This window comes from Zootoca vivipara, chromosome 5 (genome assembly GCF_965207765.1).
Source record: "Zootoca vivipara chromosome 5, rZooViv2.hap1.1, whole genome shotgun sequence".
Classification (NCBI taxonomy): domain Eukaryota; kingdom Metazoa; phylum Chordata; class Lepidosauria; order Squamata; family Lacertidae; genus Zootoca; species Zootoca vivipara.
In genome coordinates this window covers 78,132,976-78,152,054 of record NC_142588.1, presented here as the reverse complement: position 1 = coordinate 78,152,054, position 19,079 = coordinate 78,132,976, and the positions used below count along the sequence as shown (strand labels likewise).

The 19,079-nt window shown below is 39.9% G+C and overlaps 1 protein-coding gene across 2 annotated transcripts in view; it reads left to right on the top strand.

The window, feature by feature from the left end:
• IFT80 (intraflagellar transport 80) overlaps positions 1-19,079 on the top strand; it is a 50,787-nt gene that overhangs the window by 12,021 nt on the left and 19,687 nt on the right. Inside the window, exons 3-6 of one of the 2 annotated variants that reach the window (XM_088669149.1) lie at positions 5-114; positions 2,176-2,265; positions 3,072-3,209; positions 18,077-18,256. In XM_088669149.1, coding sequence (XP_088525275.1) covers positions 5-114; positions 2,176-2,265; positions 3,072-3,209; positions 18,077-18,256 — 518 coding nt within the window. The remainder of the gene's footprint in view (positions 1-4; positions 115-2,175; positions 2,266-3,071; positions 3,210-18,076; positions 18,257-19,079) is intronic. The other variant, XM_088669148.1, reaches the window with a different exon arrangement.

Genomic DNA, 19,079 nt, shown 5'->3' with positions numbered 1-19,079 from the left:
ACAGGCACACCAATATATTCAGTAGCATGGGGCCCTGATTCTGAAAAGATTCTTTACACATCAGGAAAGCAGTTGATTATCAAACCACTTCAACCAAATGCTAAAGTTCTGCAGGTACCATTACTGTAATGTGAAATGGGATTCAGCCTTTCATACTGTTGCAGGATATTTATATTTATATAATAAAAAACTGTGTGTGCATCAGAAGTGGCTTGGGTATAAATAATAAAATTATTATTATGTTATTATTTTGGCAGGAACATTGTCATTCACAACAGTGTTAAGGACTAACTCACTAGTGTTGGCATAGAGAATACAGTTCCTTCATATACGCAAGTTCATGTGTGGAACAGAGCCTCAGTATCCACACTACAACTATTATTAGGATTATTACCAGTATTTTTTCAATTTACATACCACCCTTTATCAGAAGATCCCAGGGTATACAATATAAAAAGCACATTACAGAAGATAAAAACATAATAAAAACATACTGACAGACAGCGTAATAATGACATTGGCATCATAATAACTGTCCACTCCCCCACACTTTCAGTAGCCATAGGCCTGGGTAAAGAGGAATGTTTTTGCCTCGCGCCAGATAGTTCAAGGCAGTTGTTGTAATCTTGTGAAATAAATGGGCATTCTCTTCACATGGTGCTATAATTCTAATTGCGCTTCTTAAAAGGTACTGCAACTGTTTGTATGTACACATAATACTTCTACTTTCCTCAACAGAGTCTACACAATCACTCATTATAACCACAGTTAAGCATTACAGGGGATCAATATTAACTGCAGTTAAGGCTAACCAGACTTAACCAGAATTTGAAATAAGTTTAGAAACTGGTTGAAAGTGGTGCTGATGTAATGCTTAATCATGATTGAGGAGGCTGGGGAGAAAGGGATTTGCACTCACTCAAGTAGGGAACCACTGGGAAGAAAAGAGCACAAAATCTTGCAACCCAGTCCTGATTGTTTAAGCACAGTTAATCAGTCATGAATGTTAAGTGTGCACCAGCACAGGATCTTTACAGGACTGACACCTAGAAGTGCATATAGTCCTAAACATTGGAACACATGTGGATTCATAACTATTCACCCTACATTGCAGAACCTAGGCCATTTCTTTTTATGAAAAAAAATTATCCAAAAAGTACACAGTGGGTGAATATTTAACTTTTATCTATCCAAATGTTTTTATATGGATTGTGCAACCTAACTTAGAGAGAGCTCTTTTGCAAAAGTAATATATGACTATATCAGTTTATTGTATATATAGTAAGTTTATTTAATCTTAGTTGTCCTCAAATGACATGACCTTTAAAAGCTTTGTTTTTAAAACAACTTGTCAATTATGCTGCTGTTTCCCCCCAATATGGTTGAAATGGTTAGCTAGTCTAAAACTGCAACCTTTTAATATTTAGAATTGTATGCAGTATAGTGTTAAGTTAGGTCACTTAGTGGTCTAATTGTTCTTCTGGCAAAATGTTTTACACCAGCAGAAAGTTATTGTGAAAGAGAATGCATAAGCAGGTTGCTTTGTTGTACAATAGAATACTCTCCCCAGGAAGGTGTGCCTGGTGCTTTCATTACATATCTTTAGGCACAAGGGGAAAATGTTTCTCTTTAACCTTGCCTGTGGTGATTGACTTTCTATGGGCTTTTAAATGTGTTTGTGGGAGTGGGGGTTATTGGTTTGTACTTGTTTCTATTATGTATTTTGTGTTCTCATTTTGTATTTTTGTATTGTGATCTTCAGTTGAAGGGCAGTACAGTGGCACCTCGGTTTGCGACCGCAATCCGTTCTGCGGATGCGGTCGCTCCCCGAAAACACACTTCTGCGCATGCGCGAAGTGCCAATAGAGCACTTCTGCGCACACGCAAGCTGTGCAGATCGCGTCTGCGCATCCGACGCTGCGGAACCTGGATGTAAACACTTCCGGGTCCGCGGCGGTCACTCGCTGAAGCGGTCGTAAACAGAGGTAGATGTAAACCGAGGTTTGGCTGTATACAAATTTAATGAATGATAATAATAAGAATTTACATCTTGCAATTGTAGCTGTTTGTAATATACAAATAATAACATCCTCCGGACACGACTAAACGACTAAACAACAACAACAACATCCTCCTGGTTTGTTTTTTAAAAAGTTTATTTCAATTCTTCTACAGTGGAAAGCTCATGATGGAATTATTCTAAAAGTTGATTGGAACTCTGTCAATGATCTTATTCTATCAGCTGGTGAAGATTGCAAATACAAGGTATGTATTATTTTCAACAAATTTTACAGAAAAAAATGCAGTGACGTAAAAGAGTTTGCTATTCAGAACACATTTCTTTAAATTTCTGGGGGGAAGGCAAACGGCGAAAAGCCCCCGCTGCGGACTGGCTCCGTCCCCCGGGCGCTTCAGCTCGGGGAAGCAGGCAGAGAGATGGCAACAGCCCGGGAAGCTGCGGGCTGTTGCCGTCTCCCTGCCTGCTTCCCCGAGCCGTAGCGCAAGCAGCGCCCACCGATCTTTGTGTGACAGGCGGTGGGGAAGGCAGGCAGGCAAGAGAGCAAGCGCCTGCCTGCCTGCCTTCCCCGCCGCCAGTCCCCCAGAGCCCATAGGAACGCATTGATTAAGTTTCAGTGCATTCCTATAGGAAACCGGGACTCGCTAGACGAAAAATTCGTTACACGAATTGACCCGTGGAACGAATTAATTTCGTCTAGCGAGGAACCAACTGTACATAACACATCTGAGCAGACCTGGTACTACTCTTGGTTTTCCCCATGTCAATTACTTCAGGAGTATCCCCAGCCACACATATCCAAGCTATCCCATTATTTATGAACCTTAATCCATTGTAGCATGTAGAGCAAAGAGAAAGATCGGGACAGATACTCCACTTGGAGAGTGGCTATAAAGGGTGGGAGTGGAGAAGGGACTGGAAATTGCCATTTCTCCCACTTTGGGTAATATACAAAAAATGTTACGTAGTTCTGAAACATGATTTGTATTTGTAAAGCAGGTAGACTCCTTTGAAATATGATGTCATTAACAATGATCTGTTAATGGTTTTATAGGTGTGGGATAGCTATGGTCGTCTATTGTATAGTTCACAGTCGCATGAGTATCCTATCACTTCTGTTGCTTGGGCTCTGGATGGGGAGTTATTTGCTGTGGGGTCCTTCCATACCTTACGCCTTTGCGATAAAACTGGGGTAAGTAACTGATGATTTGAAAATAACTCTTGTTTTGAGGTGTCTGTCAAGTGGGGTGGTTGTTGTTGTTGTTTAGTCGTTTAGTCGTGTCCGACTCCTCGTGACCCTACGGACCATAGCATGCCAGGCACTCCTGTCTTCCACTGCCTCCCGCAGTTTGGTCAAACTCAAGTGGGGTATCTATATAAATTATTTCCTGTTGTTCTTAGTGGATTCACTTTTAGAAAAGAATGCTGTATACATTAAAAATCTAAACTTTATAAAATTGTACCATAGCTTAGAATTTTTACTGTATATACTATATATTTATTTAGTAGTAAAGAAGAATAGTAAAGAAATTTCACTGGTATATCTTATATTTCCAATTTAAAGTTTTACATTCAAAGGATTTTCATCTTTTCATTATGCTATGTGATTAATAAGCAGTCTTATTCCAACATACAACACTTCCAAGAGATCTGCACTGGTTACTTATTTGCTACTGGGCCAAGTTTGAGGTATTACTATTGGTATATAAAGCCTTAGCCACTTGGAATCAGTTTACTTGAGGCATCACTTTACCCCATCTGTGCCCACTTAACTGCTTCAGTATGCGCAACTGGCCCTGTTTCTTCTGCACTTCGAAGAAATCAGACTTTCAGTGTGGCAGAAATTACAATTAAAAGGTCCCTTCCTGTTGACATCAGGCAGGTGCCTTCACTGTACCCTTTCTGGTGCCTGCTTAGAGCAAATTTATTTAGACAAGTCTATCTAGGCATATAAAAGTTACAAGTGTGCTATTTCTTTTTAGGTACTGTTGATTTTAATAATCATTTGAATATTTTAATAGCTGTTTTACGTTATAATTTTAATGTTTGGTTTATATCTCTGGAAACTGCCTAGGGTTTGTTTGCAATAAATGTATCTCTTAAAGTTGATGGCTCGTTTCAGGGCAGGTTTTGAATGTGCTTTGTGGTGGAGAAGGACACCTCTTTTCAAGCAGGAACAAGGGACTGATCAAAATACCTGTTAGACTGAGTAGTGGATGAAATGCCCACAAATGAAATGTGCCTATTCAGGATTCCGGCTGATAAGCGGGAATATGCTGGTAGTGATGTTGTGAGGTGGGAGCAGGCTTCCGTTCTTAATGGGGTTGTCATATCCCAGAGGCTAATATAGCATTGAGAGGAATTCTGAGTTCCTTGCAGGCAGGGATCACTTCATAGCACTACATAAAGTGCTACCAGCTTCTTTTCAGCCTGGTAATCTGATTACTCCACTAGGATTGCCACCCTCACTGTGGGCTGTGAATGACATGGGTCTGAGGTGTAATTGCACACATGTGCTCCTTGACTCTGCACAGAAGTGCTGAATTGGGCTTCGGATTTCTATTCATGTATGCGTGTTTCACTCATGTTTCTAGAACTGTTTTGAACAATGTTACTCTCTTTCCTCTTGCTACTCATGTCCAAGAGTTCAAAATGTGTCCAAGTTGACATTTAAATCAAAAGGAAAAAATGTGCTGCAAATGATCATTCACATACCGGTAGCTTCACATATATAGCAAATTAGAAACAGATATTAAATGTAGATAATAAGGAAGTTCAGAAATTATCATTTTCCTCTGAATCTGAAAATCTGGTATAAATCATAGCTTCAAGGTCTATTCACCCCTAATTTATTTTTTCTTCTAAAATACTTCTTAGTCAACTAAGAAGGTGGGTTTTACATTTTTAAACTTTCATCTCATTTAATAGTTGTTTTTGCTTTATTTCTGGCTAGAAAAAAAAGATAAATGGCTATTTCTGATCTAGGTTAACTAAGGTTCTCTGGCAAAATGGAGCTTTTCAATCATAATCTTTTCAGACCAGAAAGTATGCCCGTTCATAAAATAAGCTGCGATGTTGTGCCAAAATAATTGATTTTCCAAATACAGTGTTTGCAGCTGAAGCATCAAAGTAGGTAAATTGCTAATCAATCATGAAGACTAGTTCTTGTTACAGTGATTCACATCTGCCATAGTATATAATATTTGATCATAGTTAAATATAATTATAAAGAGTGAAATAGAGTTTCCTCAGGGTGCTGGCATGAGAGTTAGCTAAGTTTGTAACAGTAGAGTTACCATCCCTTTCAACACCTTACCACACTCCATGAAAGGGTCTTGTAACTTTAGTATGCAATAGTCTGGTATTAAAGTGTTTTATACTGAAATATTAAAAATGCTACATAAATTATTATGTTGGCTTTTAAAAAGAAAACTTTCTAATACATAACATTTTTGATACGATTCACATCTCCTGGTTTCATACATTTCTCTCTTGTCGTCTCTCACTCCGTTCCACACTCACTTGTCAAAAAAAGAAAGACAATATAGGTGCTTTACATCTCAATTATGAACATTATTAGCAGACAATAAATCACGTTGCACTAATATTTTACAGCCCAGAAGTTGACTTTCATGTCACAACAGCTTGTGACTTCTATTCCTTCCTCAAACAACTGTTATCATATTGGCACCTGTAATACAGCTGTAATATTTTGAGTGGCCTTAATTTTCCTTGACAAAGCACCTATTACCTAGCCTGACTCAGATTATGAATATTGGAATCCATGATTCATCAGTAACTTAGAAATAATAATGACAATTGTAGAATAAGATGCAGAAGACCTTAGGATAGGATACTGGATTACCATGTAAAATAGGGCTAGTCTCTGGGTCAGTCGCTGTCCCTTTTCCTAACCATCCATACATACCACATTGAGCTCCTTGAAGGAAGGGTGGGAGGTATACTTGTAACACATAAATTGTTGATAATGCAATAGATAATTGAAGAATGTGTTTAAAAGTAACACTAGCCCAGTTAGAACATAATGCTAAACTATGGTTTGCACAACATCAGTGACAAGGAATGAACATGAGCAAAGCTTTATGTTGAATCATTCCCAGAGATGTGAAGGCCTGGAAAGAAACTGGAAAAATCAACCCACCCAATTTTCCATTTTCTCCTGCAATTTTCCTGGGAAAAATTGAAATAATGGGGAAATGGGATTTTAGGTACCCCCCCCCATTTTCCTTGGTTTTTCCCCCTGGGCTTTCATATCTCTAATCCTCTCCTCCCATGCAGCTGTGAGAAGGGCTTTGCCAGTGTTTAGTTTCATGTTCCCCTAATCTTGACTTGTTGCATAGGAACCAGGGATCATGGTTTATTTCAAACTAGTCAGTTTCAAAATAAGCAAACTTCAAACCATGAGTTATGAAGCTGGCTTGTTTAACTAACCAGAGTTTCTGATAAACCACAATCTCTGGTTTATATGCAACAAACAAGTCAAGATTAGGGGAAAGTGAAGCCAAATGCTGGCAAAATCCTTCTCCAGTCTGCACAGGAGGTAGAGAAGGTAGGGGGAGTGTGTGAGCCCAAGCAAAGCCTTCCAGCTCATGCATGTAGTGCTAAATAGTGGTTTAGTGGTATGTGAGAACATGGCAAATGAGTCAGAAACTTTCCCACAAAATCTGTGACAACAAAGCCATAATCTGAGTAACTTTTCTGTATGCATTGTTCACATTCGTAGGCTTACTAATATGAGACTGCAATCTTATTCATATTTACTTGGGAATGAGCCATATTAAAAAACAGCAGCATTTACTTCTAGTAGATCTTAATAGGATTTCAAATTACTAAATTTTCAAATTGTAAATTATTTGCAACTCAAGATGTGACCTGCTGAATTCAGTTACACTTCTTAGAATTCAGTTACAGCCTAGAAGAAGAGTGTTCTTTAAGTTAAACTTTCAAAGCCTCGCTTTTTCTTTAATTGGGGATCATAAGAGTTTTAACTCCTTCGTTGAAAATCTGAGAGAATACTTTGTAATAAAACAAGATAGAGTTTATGCTGGATTTCAGGATGAAGCCTCTTCACACAGGAAAATGTCATTCTAAGGGAGGGGGGAATGGAGGGGGAGCTGCACACTTGTACTTGTTAATAACCTAACCCAGCAGCTGTAATGGGCTAGGAACTGGTCAACCAGTCAGCTTCTGGTTTATTGCAGCATCACTACCTCATGAAGACCAACATCTTGGGTCAGGACATTACCAGCACTCCACGCATCAGCATTGGTGGCCACATGCTTGAGGTGGTGGACTATTCTGTCTACCTGGGCTCCACCATAAACAGCATACTTTCAATTGACACTGAGCTGGAAAAGTGTAGGTAAGGCAGCTATGGCAATAGCTCTCTCCAAAAAGGTAAGGGAGAATGTGTTGCTAACAACCAGTACCAATATGAAGGTCTACCAGGCTTTTCTGCTTTATGGAAAGGAGTTGTGGGCAACTTATACCTGCCAGGAGTGACATCTAAATCCATATGTGCTGTGTCCGGAAGATTTTGGGCATCATGTGGCAGAGCAGAGTTTCAAAAAAAGATGTGCTCTATCATACCCACATTCCCAGTATGCTGGCACTTCTGTCTCAGCAACATCTACGTTGGCTTAGTCATGTCCACAGAATGGAAAATGGCAGTATCCCCAAGGATGTGCTCTACAGGGAGCTGCCTTCAGGCATCAGAGCTGTTGGCAAACCAACTCTGCATTACAAAGATGTCTGCAAACGTGGCATGAAGACTGGCAACATGAACCCTGCTGTGTGGGAGCCCCTTACAGATGACCTCAGTGCTTGGAGAAAGTCAGGTTGTGTATCCACAACAGTGACCAGAGGAGGAATGACCACTGGGAGGGAGCGCAGAGAGAAGAAACACCATGGTGCATCTGTAACAGCAAAACCGGATGCCTTCATCTGCCCCAGCTGCAACAAAACATGTCTCGCGCATATTGGTCTCTACAGCCACAACAGGCTCTGTAACTCCAACAGTTTGACCTCAGTGGCACTCTCTTTCATTGTCTTTTGAGACTAATGAATGACAACAACTGGATTAGCTTGAAAGGGTTGGAGGCTGGTGGCTGCAGCAGTGCTACCAGTGGGAGCAGGGGCATGTGGTAGAGGGTGCTTGGAGGAGGGCATTTGGAAATAGCAGCACTGGTGGACCCTGTTGCAGTACATGGGTGCAAATGTTTCATAATCTAATATATACAGTGGTGCCTCGCTTTACGAATGCCTCGCACAATGAAAAACTCGCTAGATGAAAGAGTTTTGCGTTGCGCGAGGCATTCGTAAGACGACAAAATTTTCTATGACCGCCGCTTCGTCTTACGAAGCGCGGCCATAGAAAGCGGCAAAGCATAAGAAGAATGAGAGAAGAAACACAAACTTTACAGAGACTTTTCTTTATCATTTGTAAGTTTATCTATTACAGAACACACAGCATAAAATATTGAAGTCGGTTTGCAGAAAAATACTTTAAAATGGGACTTTCTTTCTATGAAGGAATGGGGAGGGGATTAACAGTAGCTAAAGCCAGATACTATCTATTCCTTTACAGCTGGCAGGAATAATTTATGAGGCTTGCCGCCTTCGTTTTTGCTGCTTCGTGCAATTTTTTCCCTTGACTTAAATATAAATAGCTCCTAAAGAATTAGCCATGCTGGTGCTGAGAGAGAAGAGAGAATGAGTCACATAACCAGTGTGATAGTGTTTGAAGAGAACCAGACCTGGCTTTCTGGTCAACACAGACATTTTTATTGTGTCTGATGTAATGGAGCTGAATCAGCGAATTGCTCCCTCGAGAGCCATCAGGAGATATACATATCATTAACCCTTCTACAGCATATGCAACTAGTTACGAAGCATAATTTAATTAAATACACTAACAAATACTCTTTTGCTTCCATCTCTTTTCTGCTTTTCATCTGTTCCTGTGTGTGTGTGTGTGCGCGCGCCACTTTTACGGTAGTACTGCTTAGTAACAGACTTCAGTTAAAATTTCATGCAATTTCATGAAAAGCAACAACACCCAATATTAGAATTAACTTTGGTAGGTGCTCTTAACATTTGTGCCAGCCATAGATTGTTCAAAGCCAAACACACTTCTACATCTAATACAAAAAACAGTTGCATTTTCTTTGTTCCTGATTTTTAAAATGCTAAGTGTCTGAAGAAAAGACCAGTGCCTGACGCCTGTGACTATTCATACATACCTTGTGGGTGACTTCCTGTGGGTTTGTATGCCTGCTTTGACACTGTTGGTCATGTTGCATTACTCTTACACAGAAATAGAAATCAGGAAGGACTGAGGCCTTCTAATATTCCCCCACCCCCGCAGTTACAGAAAATGAATCACAAGAGAGGACCCCTTTCTCAGTGCCCCAGAGAATGAAAGAAACTTTTATATAGCATAAAGAACATAATAAACCACAGTCAGTACGAGTGCACACACACATATACATGATTTTTTGTTGTTACTATCATTTAGTCAATCTGGTCCTTCATATAAAGGAATGTTACTTTTCTGCTTTCTTTACCAGAGGTTAATTGAGCCCCATTAGACAATTGTTAGTGCCATTTTTATTATAGTTCTGAATTCTTTTGCAGATTTTAAGGAATTTTTTTAACCTGTGCACTATTGTACAAAAATAAAACTCTACTACGGTTGTTTAGTCTAAGTATTGGAACATCATCTGTATTTTTTAGATTTGCGGGCAACACATTTTCCTACTGAATATCTTGTTATATTGGGAATGCCTCTGCATACTAACTTTTAATTATATTATTGATCTCTACTCTATGCAGTAGGACATCTTCCATATGTCGCATCATTCTAATGCGTGAGCATAGCTTTTTAAAATAGTAGTCATTATAATAGCTGTGCCCTTTCAGCTGTGTTGAAGCAATGATTCTTCAACATCAACTTCGTTGGACTAGTCATGTTGTGCAGATGCCTGATGATCGTCTTCCAAAGCAACTACTCTTTTCCGAACTTAAAAATGGAAAGCGTAATGCTGGTGGTCAACAAAAGAGGTTTAAAGACTGTCTCAAGGCAAATTTTAAAATTTGTAGTATAAACACTGACAACTGGGAAACACTGGCCTGCGAGTGCTCCAGTTGGAGAACAGCCTTTACCAAAGGTGTCGTGGACTTTGAAGACGCTCGAACACAGGACGCAAGGGAGAAACGTGCTAAGAGGAAGGCACACTTGACAAATCCACACCATGATCAACACCCTCCTGGAAACCAATGTCCCCACTGTGGAAGGACATGTGGATCCAGAATTGGCCTCCACAGTCACTTACGAACCCAAAACCGTGTTTATGGAATACAATCTTACTCGGATACGAGTGATCGCCAAAGAAGAAGAAGAAGAAGTCCTTTCTTGAAGATGTGGTTGAGGTGGAGCAGTGGTCAGAAAATATTTTTACCTTCAGAGGGATTTTTGGTAGTAGAGACTGTACCACCATTTCCTTGACTGTGAAGGTAATGAAACTTGGGCACAATAATGGGATAGAATTTAAACCTGTTTCTTGCCCTGGCCTCAGGTATCTAGAGGAAGAGTTTACACTCTGTGTTGTTTCCTGGTCACATTTCAGAATAGATTGATGGGAATGGGTTTTTATAAAGCTTGTGACAACATTATATAAATCTGAAACAAGAATTGTGTAGAAAGCATTATTAGCAAGTTTCTATAATCTCCGGGTGGTGCTGTGAGTTAAACCATTGTGCTGCTTGGGCTTGCCAATCGAAAGGTTGGTGGTTCGAATCCCCGCGATGGGGTGGGCTCCCGTTGTTCAGTTCCAGCTCCTGCCAACCTAGCGGTTCGAAAGCACACAGTGCAAGTAGATAAATAGGTACCACTCCAGCGGGAAGGTAAACGGTGTTTCCTTGCACTGCTCTGGTTTTGCCAGAAGCGGCTTAGTCATGCTGGTCACATGACCCGGAAAAACTGTCTGCGGAAGCGGACAAACATTGGCTCCCTTGGCCTATAAAGTGCCGCAACCCCAGAGTCATTCACGACTGGACTTAATTGTCAGGGGTCCCTTTACCTTTACCTATAATCTCCTTACTATTTTCTTTGCCCTCCTGTAAATGAAGGTAGGTAGCAATGATATTAAAGAGAACCAGTAGACAAGGACTACAATGGCATTTTGTTTCTTCACTTCAGAATGTGTTGAGATATTTTCTAGAAGTTTTAAACTGCATGGTGAAGGGTTGTTAAACTCTGTAGAGTGCATGAAAGCCGTTTTATTTTCAGTCACATTTGGTTACTTGCTTTTACTGCCACTTCTCTCATAACAAAGCAGTTAAAAGAACTACTTCTTATGATCATTGTACTGTGACATTGGACTAGAGTATAAATTACGTATGATACATATTTGTTCTTCATACTTGCATGATACATTGTGCTCAGAACAAAAGCAGTCTTAAGATTTCCTTTATAATATAGAATCATAGAATTGGGAGGGACCCTGAGGATCATCTAGTCCAACCCCCTGCAGTGCAGGAATTTGCAGCTGTCCCGTACAGGGATCGAACCTGCAACCTTGGTGCCACTAGCACCATGCTCTAACCAATTGAGGTATCCAGGAGGGAAGCCTGTACCACTCTTTGCAGTACCTTCCTCCCGAAGGCTGCATCAGCAAATATGTATTTGTATTCTGTATTTGTAATATGTGTTTGTCAGCAAATATTTGTAGATATATTTTCAAAGTTTTCTATTGGGATTGAACTCCATGATCAGTATCAATTTGAAATTAAAAAAGCACCATGAATTATTTTATCCCATAATTAAAACTGTTGCTTTTGAGTCTGTTAAAAAAATGTAATTGATAGGCTACTCTTTTAAAAGTAGCTACTATGCATGGAATAAATGCATTACTGCATTGAAGATTATTGTTGTTTAGTAGTTTAGTCGTGTCCGACTCTTTGTGACCCCATGGACCAAAGCATGCCAGGCACTCCTGTCTTCCACTGCCTCCCACAGTTTGGTCAAACTCATGTTCGTAGCTTCGAGAACACTGTCCAATTATATTTCCATTCGATTCCATTCAATAACTGTAGACCTAGCAAATTTGTTTCCCAGTTTTCCCTAGTATGCTCTATATATTTGAATGTATTTATTTTTTTACCAAATTCAGTTCTTTAAAGAAACTGCACTGGAATATCATGGTTTCCGTTGTGGCATCCCATTGATTTCCTTGGAATATACTGGCTATGATTGGGTAGAATTCTACTGAAATTTGACAGTGCACTGTAACCAGAATTTAAAAATAGGTCTTTGGCAGCAGTTCTTTTCCAGAACAGCACATTTTGATATGATACAATTCACTAGATGAGATAATGATCCAAATATTTGAAAGTAGGTTATGCATTTAATTCATATCTTAGATTAGCATAGCTGCCAAGTTATCCCTTTTTAAAGGGATTTTCCCTTATGCTGAATAGGCTTCCTCGTGAGAAAAGGGAAAACTTGGCAGCTATGTAGATTAGTAAAGAGCCAAATCATAGACGTAAGTTCCAAAAATGAGAGGAGGATTGGAATTATTTTAAAAGGTAGCAGTGGTTTCAGTTTTTAATCACCTTTGTAGTACATTAGTTCACTATTAGTCTATTAGCTTTGTATACAACAGTGACTATAAACCTTGATTTCATGGGTAATACAAAACCTTTATATTACAGCTGTTTCTGCCCAGAAGTAAATACTAAAGTTGATTTAATGTTAACTTTGTGCAGATGCACATGCAAGTAATGCTTATGGCACTGTGCTTCTGGTTTGTTAATTTTATACATGAGCAAGCAACCTTGGAGGATTTTATCAGGCTGGCCCAACTGAAGAAGCAAACTGGACCACCACTTTGGAATGCCAGTCTGAGGTATTCAAATGTCTTGGAGAGAGCAAAAGCTGCTGCATATGCTTTTGTAGGAGGCAAATAGGTGGCTTAGTGATTCATTGACTGGATTGTTTCCTACATTCCAGGTATTTCTGCACCTTCCCCATCTATTTGGCTAAAGATCATTGACTGTCAGGATTTCAAAGAGCTTTCAGTTCCCAACATTGGTGCTTTAAAGAGTCCTACATGACACTTTGAAGCTACAAGAGCCAAGCTGATTGTCAGGGCTTCAAAGCACTGCATCACATGACGTCATTGTGGTGTCAGGTGATTGACAGATAGGCAGCCATGCTCACCTGTTAAATTTGGCTGGCAAGAGTTAGGGTAGATAAGGATCTGGCCCACCAGCCTGATCCAGTTCTTCACCCCTGATGTAAAAGTACAATCTTGTTATTCCCCAAATGTGAGTGGTCAAACCAGACAATCTAACAGAGAAGGATGGGGCAAGCAAAGGGAAACTGTGGCTGGGCTAACGAAGGAAAGCAGGTCAAAACATGGGGGATTGAAAAGGGGATAGCAGCAAAGAAAGGCAACAGTGGATAAAGAAAGAAGTTCAAGTTATAGCCATTTGGAGGAAACAAGGTATCTAAGCAAAAACCCCTGGAGGAAAAAGCAACACCAGTATGGAGCAAAGCCATCTTGGAACACAAAGGATACTGGGTCTGGTACTTGCCTGTCCACTTGGCTACAGGTTACATTTTCTAGCCATGTATGCATGTTCCCATCATCCAGTGAGCATCTAATTAGTGATGCAATTTCCACTGTGTTTGTTTGTGGGAATAAAATATATTCTGCATTTATTTGTTTATGGAATACCTTTTTCTGGATCCTTTTTTGCAGCCACAAGGTGGAACACACAGAAAAAAATATGCAATGCTGCTCAAATGTCACTGAAGTTTGGCTGTGATAATATTCTACAAGTTACCCATTTTAAAATGCATTTATCCCCCCCCCCTTTTAAATAACCAATTATAGAACATTGGTTCCCATCAGTTACAGAGGCGCTGACAGCATCTTCTAATTACAAGAAATATGTATGCTGCTGCTTTTGGTTCTCACAAAACTTTTTAATCTCTAGAGAGAAACCCAAAGACCCAAACACAGATTTTTTGTAGAAGTGTGTTTAAACTTAATTTTAACACAGTCGTAATTTTATCGTTGGCGTTTTTAATATGCTCCTGAGAAATCAAGTGTACACTTTTATGTTTTGCACATATCCCAAATCCAAACCTAGGTTGGTGAATTCATATATACTGATTTAGAACTCTTGTAATAAGATCTGATTTTGGCTTCCTTTCCCTTGAAAATGAAATGGGCCTTTTAAAACAGTCTAGGCTGAAACAATCTTTCTTCAAGAGAAGTAAGAGTAACCTTGTGCCAGGCTTAATACCATGTTAAACTTTTCCATTTGACACATGTATCCAGATCTCTCAATATGTGCTATTTTTACTTCTAAAACCTTTGCTCTGTATTGTTCTTCTGTTTAGGTTTGACTGTTCTGAGTTTCAGAAATTTGAATTTATTTTTCTTTTGTAGTGAAAGCCAAATGCAGTGCTGTCTTATAGCCTTCAAAACACAGGTCTTGGAACTTGCTGCTTTATTATGCTACAATAAGTCCTAAAAGCTTATTTTTGTTAATAATATGCATTGTACAGTATACAATGAATGCAAATGTGACATTCCCAATTTCTAAACTATGGTTAAACATTCAGGAGAAAGCTGTGGGATTGCAGAGTATATCTGGTTAAATGTTACCTTTGCAGTGATAGTAGGATGGTTTTGACAATCGTTTGAAGCTTCATAAAAAGTATATGAAGCCAAGAATGAGCAATGGAATGAAGCTATTCTCTGTGGCACATACCCTTCCATGCAGCTTTGGAGTTTAGTTTCTGGCTTGTATTGAGCCAGATCTTGTGGTGAATTGGATTCTGGCTTATTTTCATGACTTGACAACTGGTTAACCTGGTTCAGATGTAACACGGGACTCTGGCAACAACTAACAACAAAAAAGCTCCGAAGTAGTACATCAGGGAAGGGGGGGACTAGGGAGGAGAACCCAACCCAACACTAATTCCTGAGAAATACAATTGTTTCCACAGGTAGACCTGCCAAGGTTCTGTGGCCTCACAGTTGCTTAATTATTAGATCAGGAACTCATACGTGACTCCCCTCCCTCAGGTGTGTCACCTTCTGCATCATATGCAGACTGTGAAAATCACAAATAAATGAAGGCGTACTTGGAGAAGATTCAGGTCACCTTGTACTACTAAGGTATCTGCATTGCTTTGTCATCTTTTAGGTGAAATAGATTTTGTGAAGCTGTAACTTATTTTAAATATTATTACTTTTTGCACTATGGCCTGGAAGCACATCTGCTTAGTATTTATATCAAATTCTTTGGTAGGACAATTTAATGAGCATTTGGCCCTCAGTATTATTTTCATGCATTGTATTGCATACCTTAGATCATTTTCATTAGAAAAGAATGTTAAGAGCTTCCTGCTTTCCCCTGATTGTTCATGCCCATATTACAAAAACTGGTTATTAAGCCTGAAATAGACACAAAATGAGATTATGCCACCATCATAATATTGTTGAAGATTTTTCCATCATTTACCATATTAATCCATTGCTCTGGAAAGCAACCACAAAGTCATTCCCATCTGAAGAAACTACTATGAGGAAAACAGTGTCATTATCCTCAAAAACAGTGTCATTTTTCTGATTTAATTTCTACTGTAAAAAGGTAAAGGGACCCCTGACCGTTAGGTCCAATCGCAAACGACTCTGGGGTTGCGGCATTCATCTTGCTTTATTGGCCGAGGGAGCTAGCGTACAGCTTCCGGGCCATGTGGCCAGCATGACTAAGCTGCTTCTGGCGAACCAGAGCAGCGCACAGAAAGACCGTTTACCTTCCTGCCGGAGCGGTACCTATTTATCTACTTGCACTTTGACGTGCTTTTGAACTGCTAGGTTGGCAGGATCAGGGACTGAGCAATGGGAGCTCACCCCGTCGCGGGGATTCGAACCGCTGACCTTCTGATTGGCAAGCCTTAGGCTCTGTGGTTTAGACCACAGTGCCACCTGCATCCCTTTTAATTTCTACTGTACTGTGTAACAATTTACAAGTGCTCTCCTTTTGACAGACCACTGCTTATTTAAATAATGTATATTGTAGTGTTGTGTTAACTTTTGGTGGATGAATAGGTTTCAAGTCATGAGAAGTGCTCCTTCTGCATTAGTCAGACTTTTGCTGGAGCTCTTTGTCTTAGCTCTGGGTGCTGTGCTTTCAGAAGTATGTAGACAAACTGGAATGGGTTCAGATGAGGTCAATGAAGATGGTCAAGAGTATAGAAGACAAGTCCTATGACAAAAGGTTGAAGTACATTTAGCCTGGAGAAAAGAAGCCTTGGCAGGGTAAAGGTAAAGGGACCCCGGCCATTAGGTCAAGTTGTGACTGACTCTGGGGTTGCATCGCTCATCTCGTGTTATTGGCCAAGGGAGCCGGTGTACAGCTTTCAGGTCATGTGATCAGCATGACAAAGCCGCTTCTGGTGAACCAGAGCAGCACACGGAAACACCGTTTATCTTCCCGCTGTAGCGATACCTATTTATCTACTTGCACTTTGATGTGCTTTTGAACTGCTAGGTTGGCAGGAGCTGGGACCGAGCAACGGGAGCTCACCCCGTCACGGGGATTCAAACCACCGACCTTCTGTTTGGCAACCCCTAGGCTCTGTGGCTTAACCCACAGTGCCACCCGTGGCAGGGTAGGGATGGGCATAATAGCACTCTTCAAATACTTGGAAGGGATATTACAGTAGAAGAAGCAAATACTTTATATCTGCTGCCTTGGAAGGGAGGACTACATCTAATGGTCTTTAGTTACAGGATAGTAGATTTGGATTGAACATTCGGGAAAACTTCTTAATGTTAAAAAAAAAGTTTAACAATGGAACCAGTTAACCATAAACCAGTGAGGATGTTGCCATCGGAAACTAGGGTAGATTGGCCTTGTTGTAATAATAATGGATACAACTGATTGCAAAGTACACCATGATATGGAACTGTTTAGCAAACACAATGGGCCTTGATAAGGCATAGTAGCAACAGCACAAACCAAAAGTTTATCATTCTATTCTGTTCGTAACACTGCTGTGTAATATATTAAAGTAAAAGGTAGTAATCACCCCAAACCCTAGTAAGCTTAATAGCTGAGCAAGGTTTTAAACCTGAATCTCCCTGACTCAAGTCCAACACTTTGCATACTATTCTGCATTTGTCTTCTAATGTAGCCAGAATATGACTTGTGGGGCAATTGTGTAGGGTGCATGGAAGCTCATGGCACAGTAAATCTATTGGTCTCTAAAATGTCTCATCATGTTATATTTGCTGCAAGAATTAATACAGCTGCTCCTTTGACTTTGGAAGGAGGAGCTCACAACAACAACAACAACAACAACAACAACAACAACAACAACAACAACAACAACAACAAAGCATCTACAATAGATAAAGCGCTACTTTCATTGCCCTTTATTCAAATAAGATGTATGAAGTTTGAATCAACCTCTGTCCCATTTTGTGTCTGTATGTGCACTGTTTTAGTTGTTTTGTAGCATTCTCTAGACGGAGGCACCTGCAAAGGAACCACAAAGAGAGCTCTTCCCCTCTATACTTCCCCACCCACAGATACCTATTAGAACTGTTTCACAAAAATCATATGCTCTACATAACAAGTGTTCACTGTTGTTTAGCAATTTAGACTTTTATGTGAAATTATCCCAGAGATACCAACTTTTTTCCTTTTATTTTGCACTTACCATAGTTCATCTAATAAAAAGCTGGAATAGCCTTACTGTTAGCTAATTAGCTTCATGCCTTTGCTTCAGAAACCATTTAATATTTATTTAGTGTCCTCACTGCCCTGGATGCTGAACAGAAAACTAAGTAATCCTATCACTGTCCCAAAGACAAATAATTAACAGTGATAGACAAAGATGTTGTATGTGTACACATACACAGAGCATTATTACTGCTTTGTTGTAATATATGCGTTGTGTACTATAGAAGTAATTACATGTGGAACTATGCACTTTTTTAAAATTTGCAGTGGTCCTATGCCTTAGAGAAACCAAACACTGGCAGCATATTTAATATTGCTTGGTCTACTGATGGCACGCAAATAGCGGGGGCTTGTGGAAATGGACACGTGATTTTTGCTCATGTTGTGGAACAGCGCTGGGTGTGGAAAAACTTTGGAATAACATTAACTAAAAGAAGAACGATGGAGGTATGTGTTGGATGTTTCAAGCTTTGTGAGTGGTGAGCACAAAATGTTGGCAGAAAATAACTGGTACTTTTTGAATATCCTTTTCAGTTGTAGATGAACTGAGTGACATCCATCTCTATGGCCAGCTAACTATCCCCGGGAGATCTGTTCATCAGTCAGCTAGATTGAGCAGCTTTCAGGATGCTCCTGGTGATAATAGCATGTTGACCAATATGTTTATGAACAGAGGTCAATTCTCGCAACCCATTGTGAGCTTGTTGATGTTAGGAAGGCTACTCTGGAGTAAATTGGCTGTGGAGTGCACCCCTGGTTACTGCAGTGGCTGGAAATTCAGAATTTAAAAAAACCGCATTTACTGTATGCTAGAAATTATTTTGCAGCTGGCAACAAAGTCACAGCTGCAGGAAAGCAACAGCATAATAGTCCATGCACAGATAGCCTTGGTTTACTGGCTTTGGGAAAAAACCTGTACATGTACACAGCTGTGGTTTACCATTATAGCAGCTGCAGCATTGTTGGTTTTTAAAAACAAACAAACTATAGTGCAGGTTTTTCTGCCAAGAGCAGGGATAGCACTAAATGTGCCTGTTTTCTTTGATCACAAAATCATTAATTAGCCATGCACTTACCTTCCCCCCCCCACACACAACCAAATAGTGCTTCTTGATGAAACTTTGCCCAGAATATTTCAGCCCCAGGTTACAATAGTTTTCAGCTAGGTAAATAGGGTTGCCAGACTCAATAGAGGACAGGACTTCTGTGCCTTTAATTGCCCTGCTCTCTTTTGAGTCTGGAAACCTTAAAGAGAAACCAGCAGACCCTT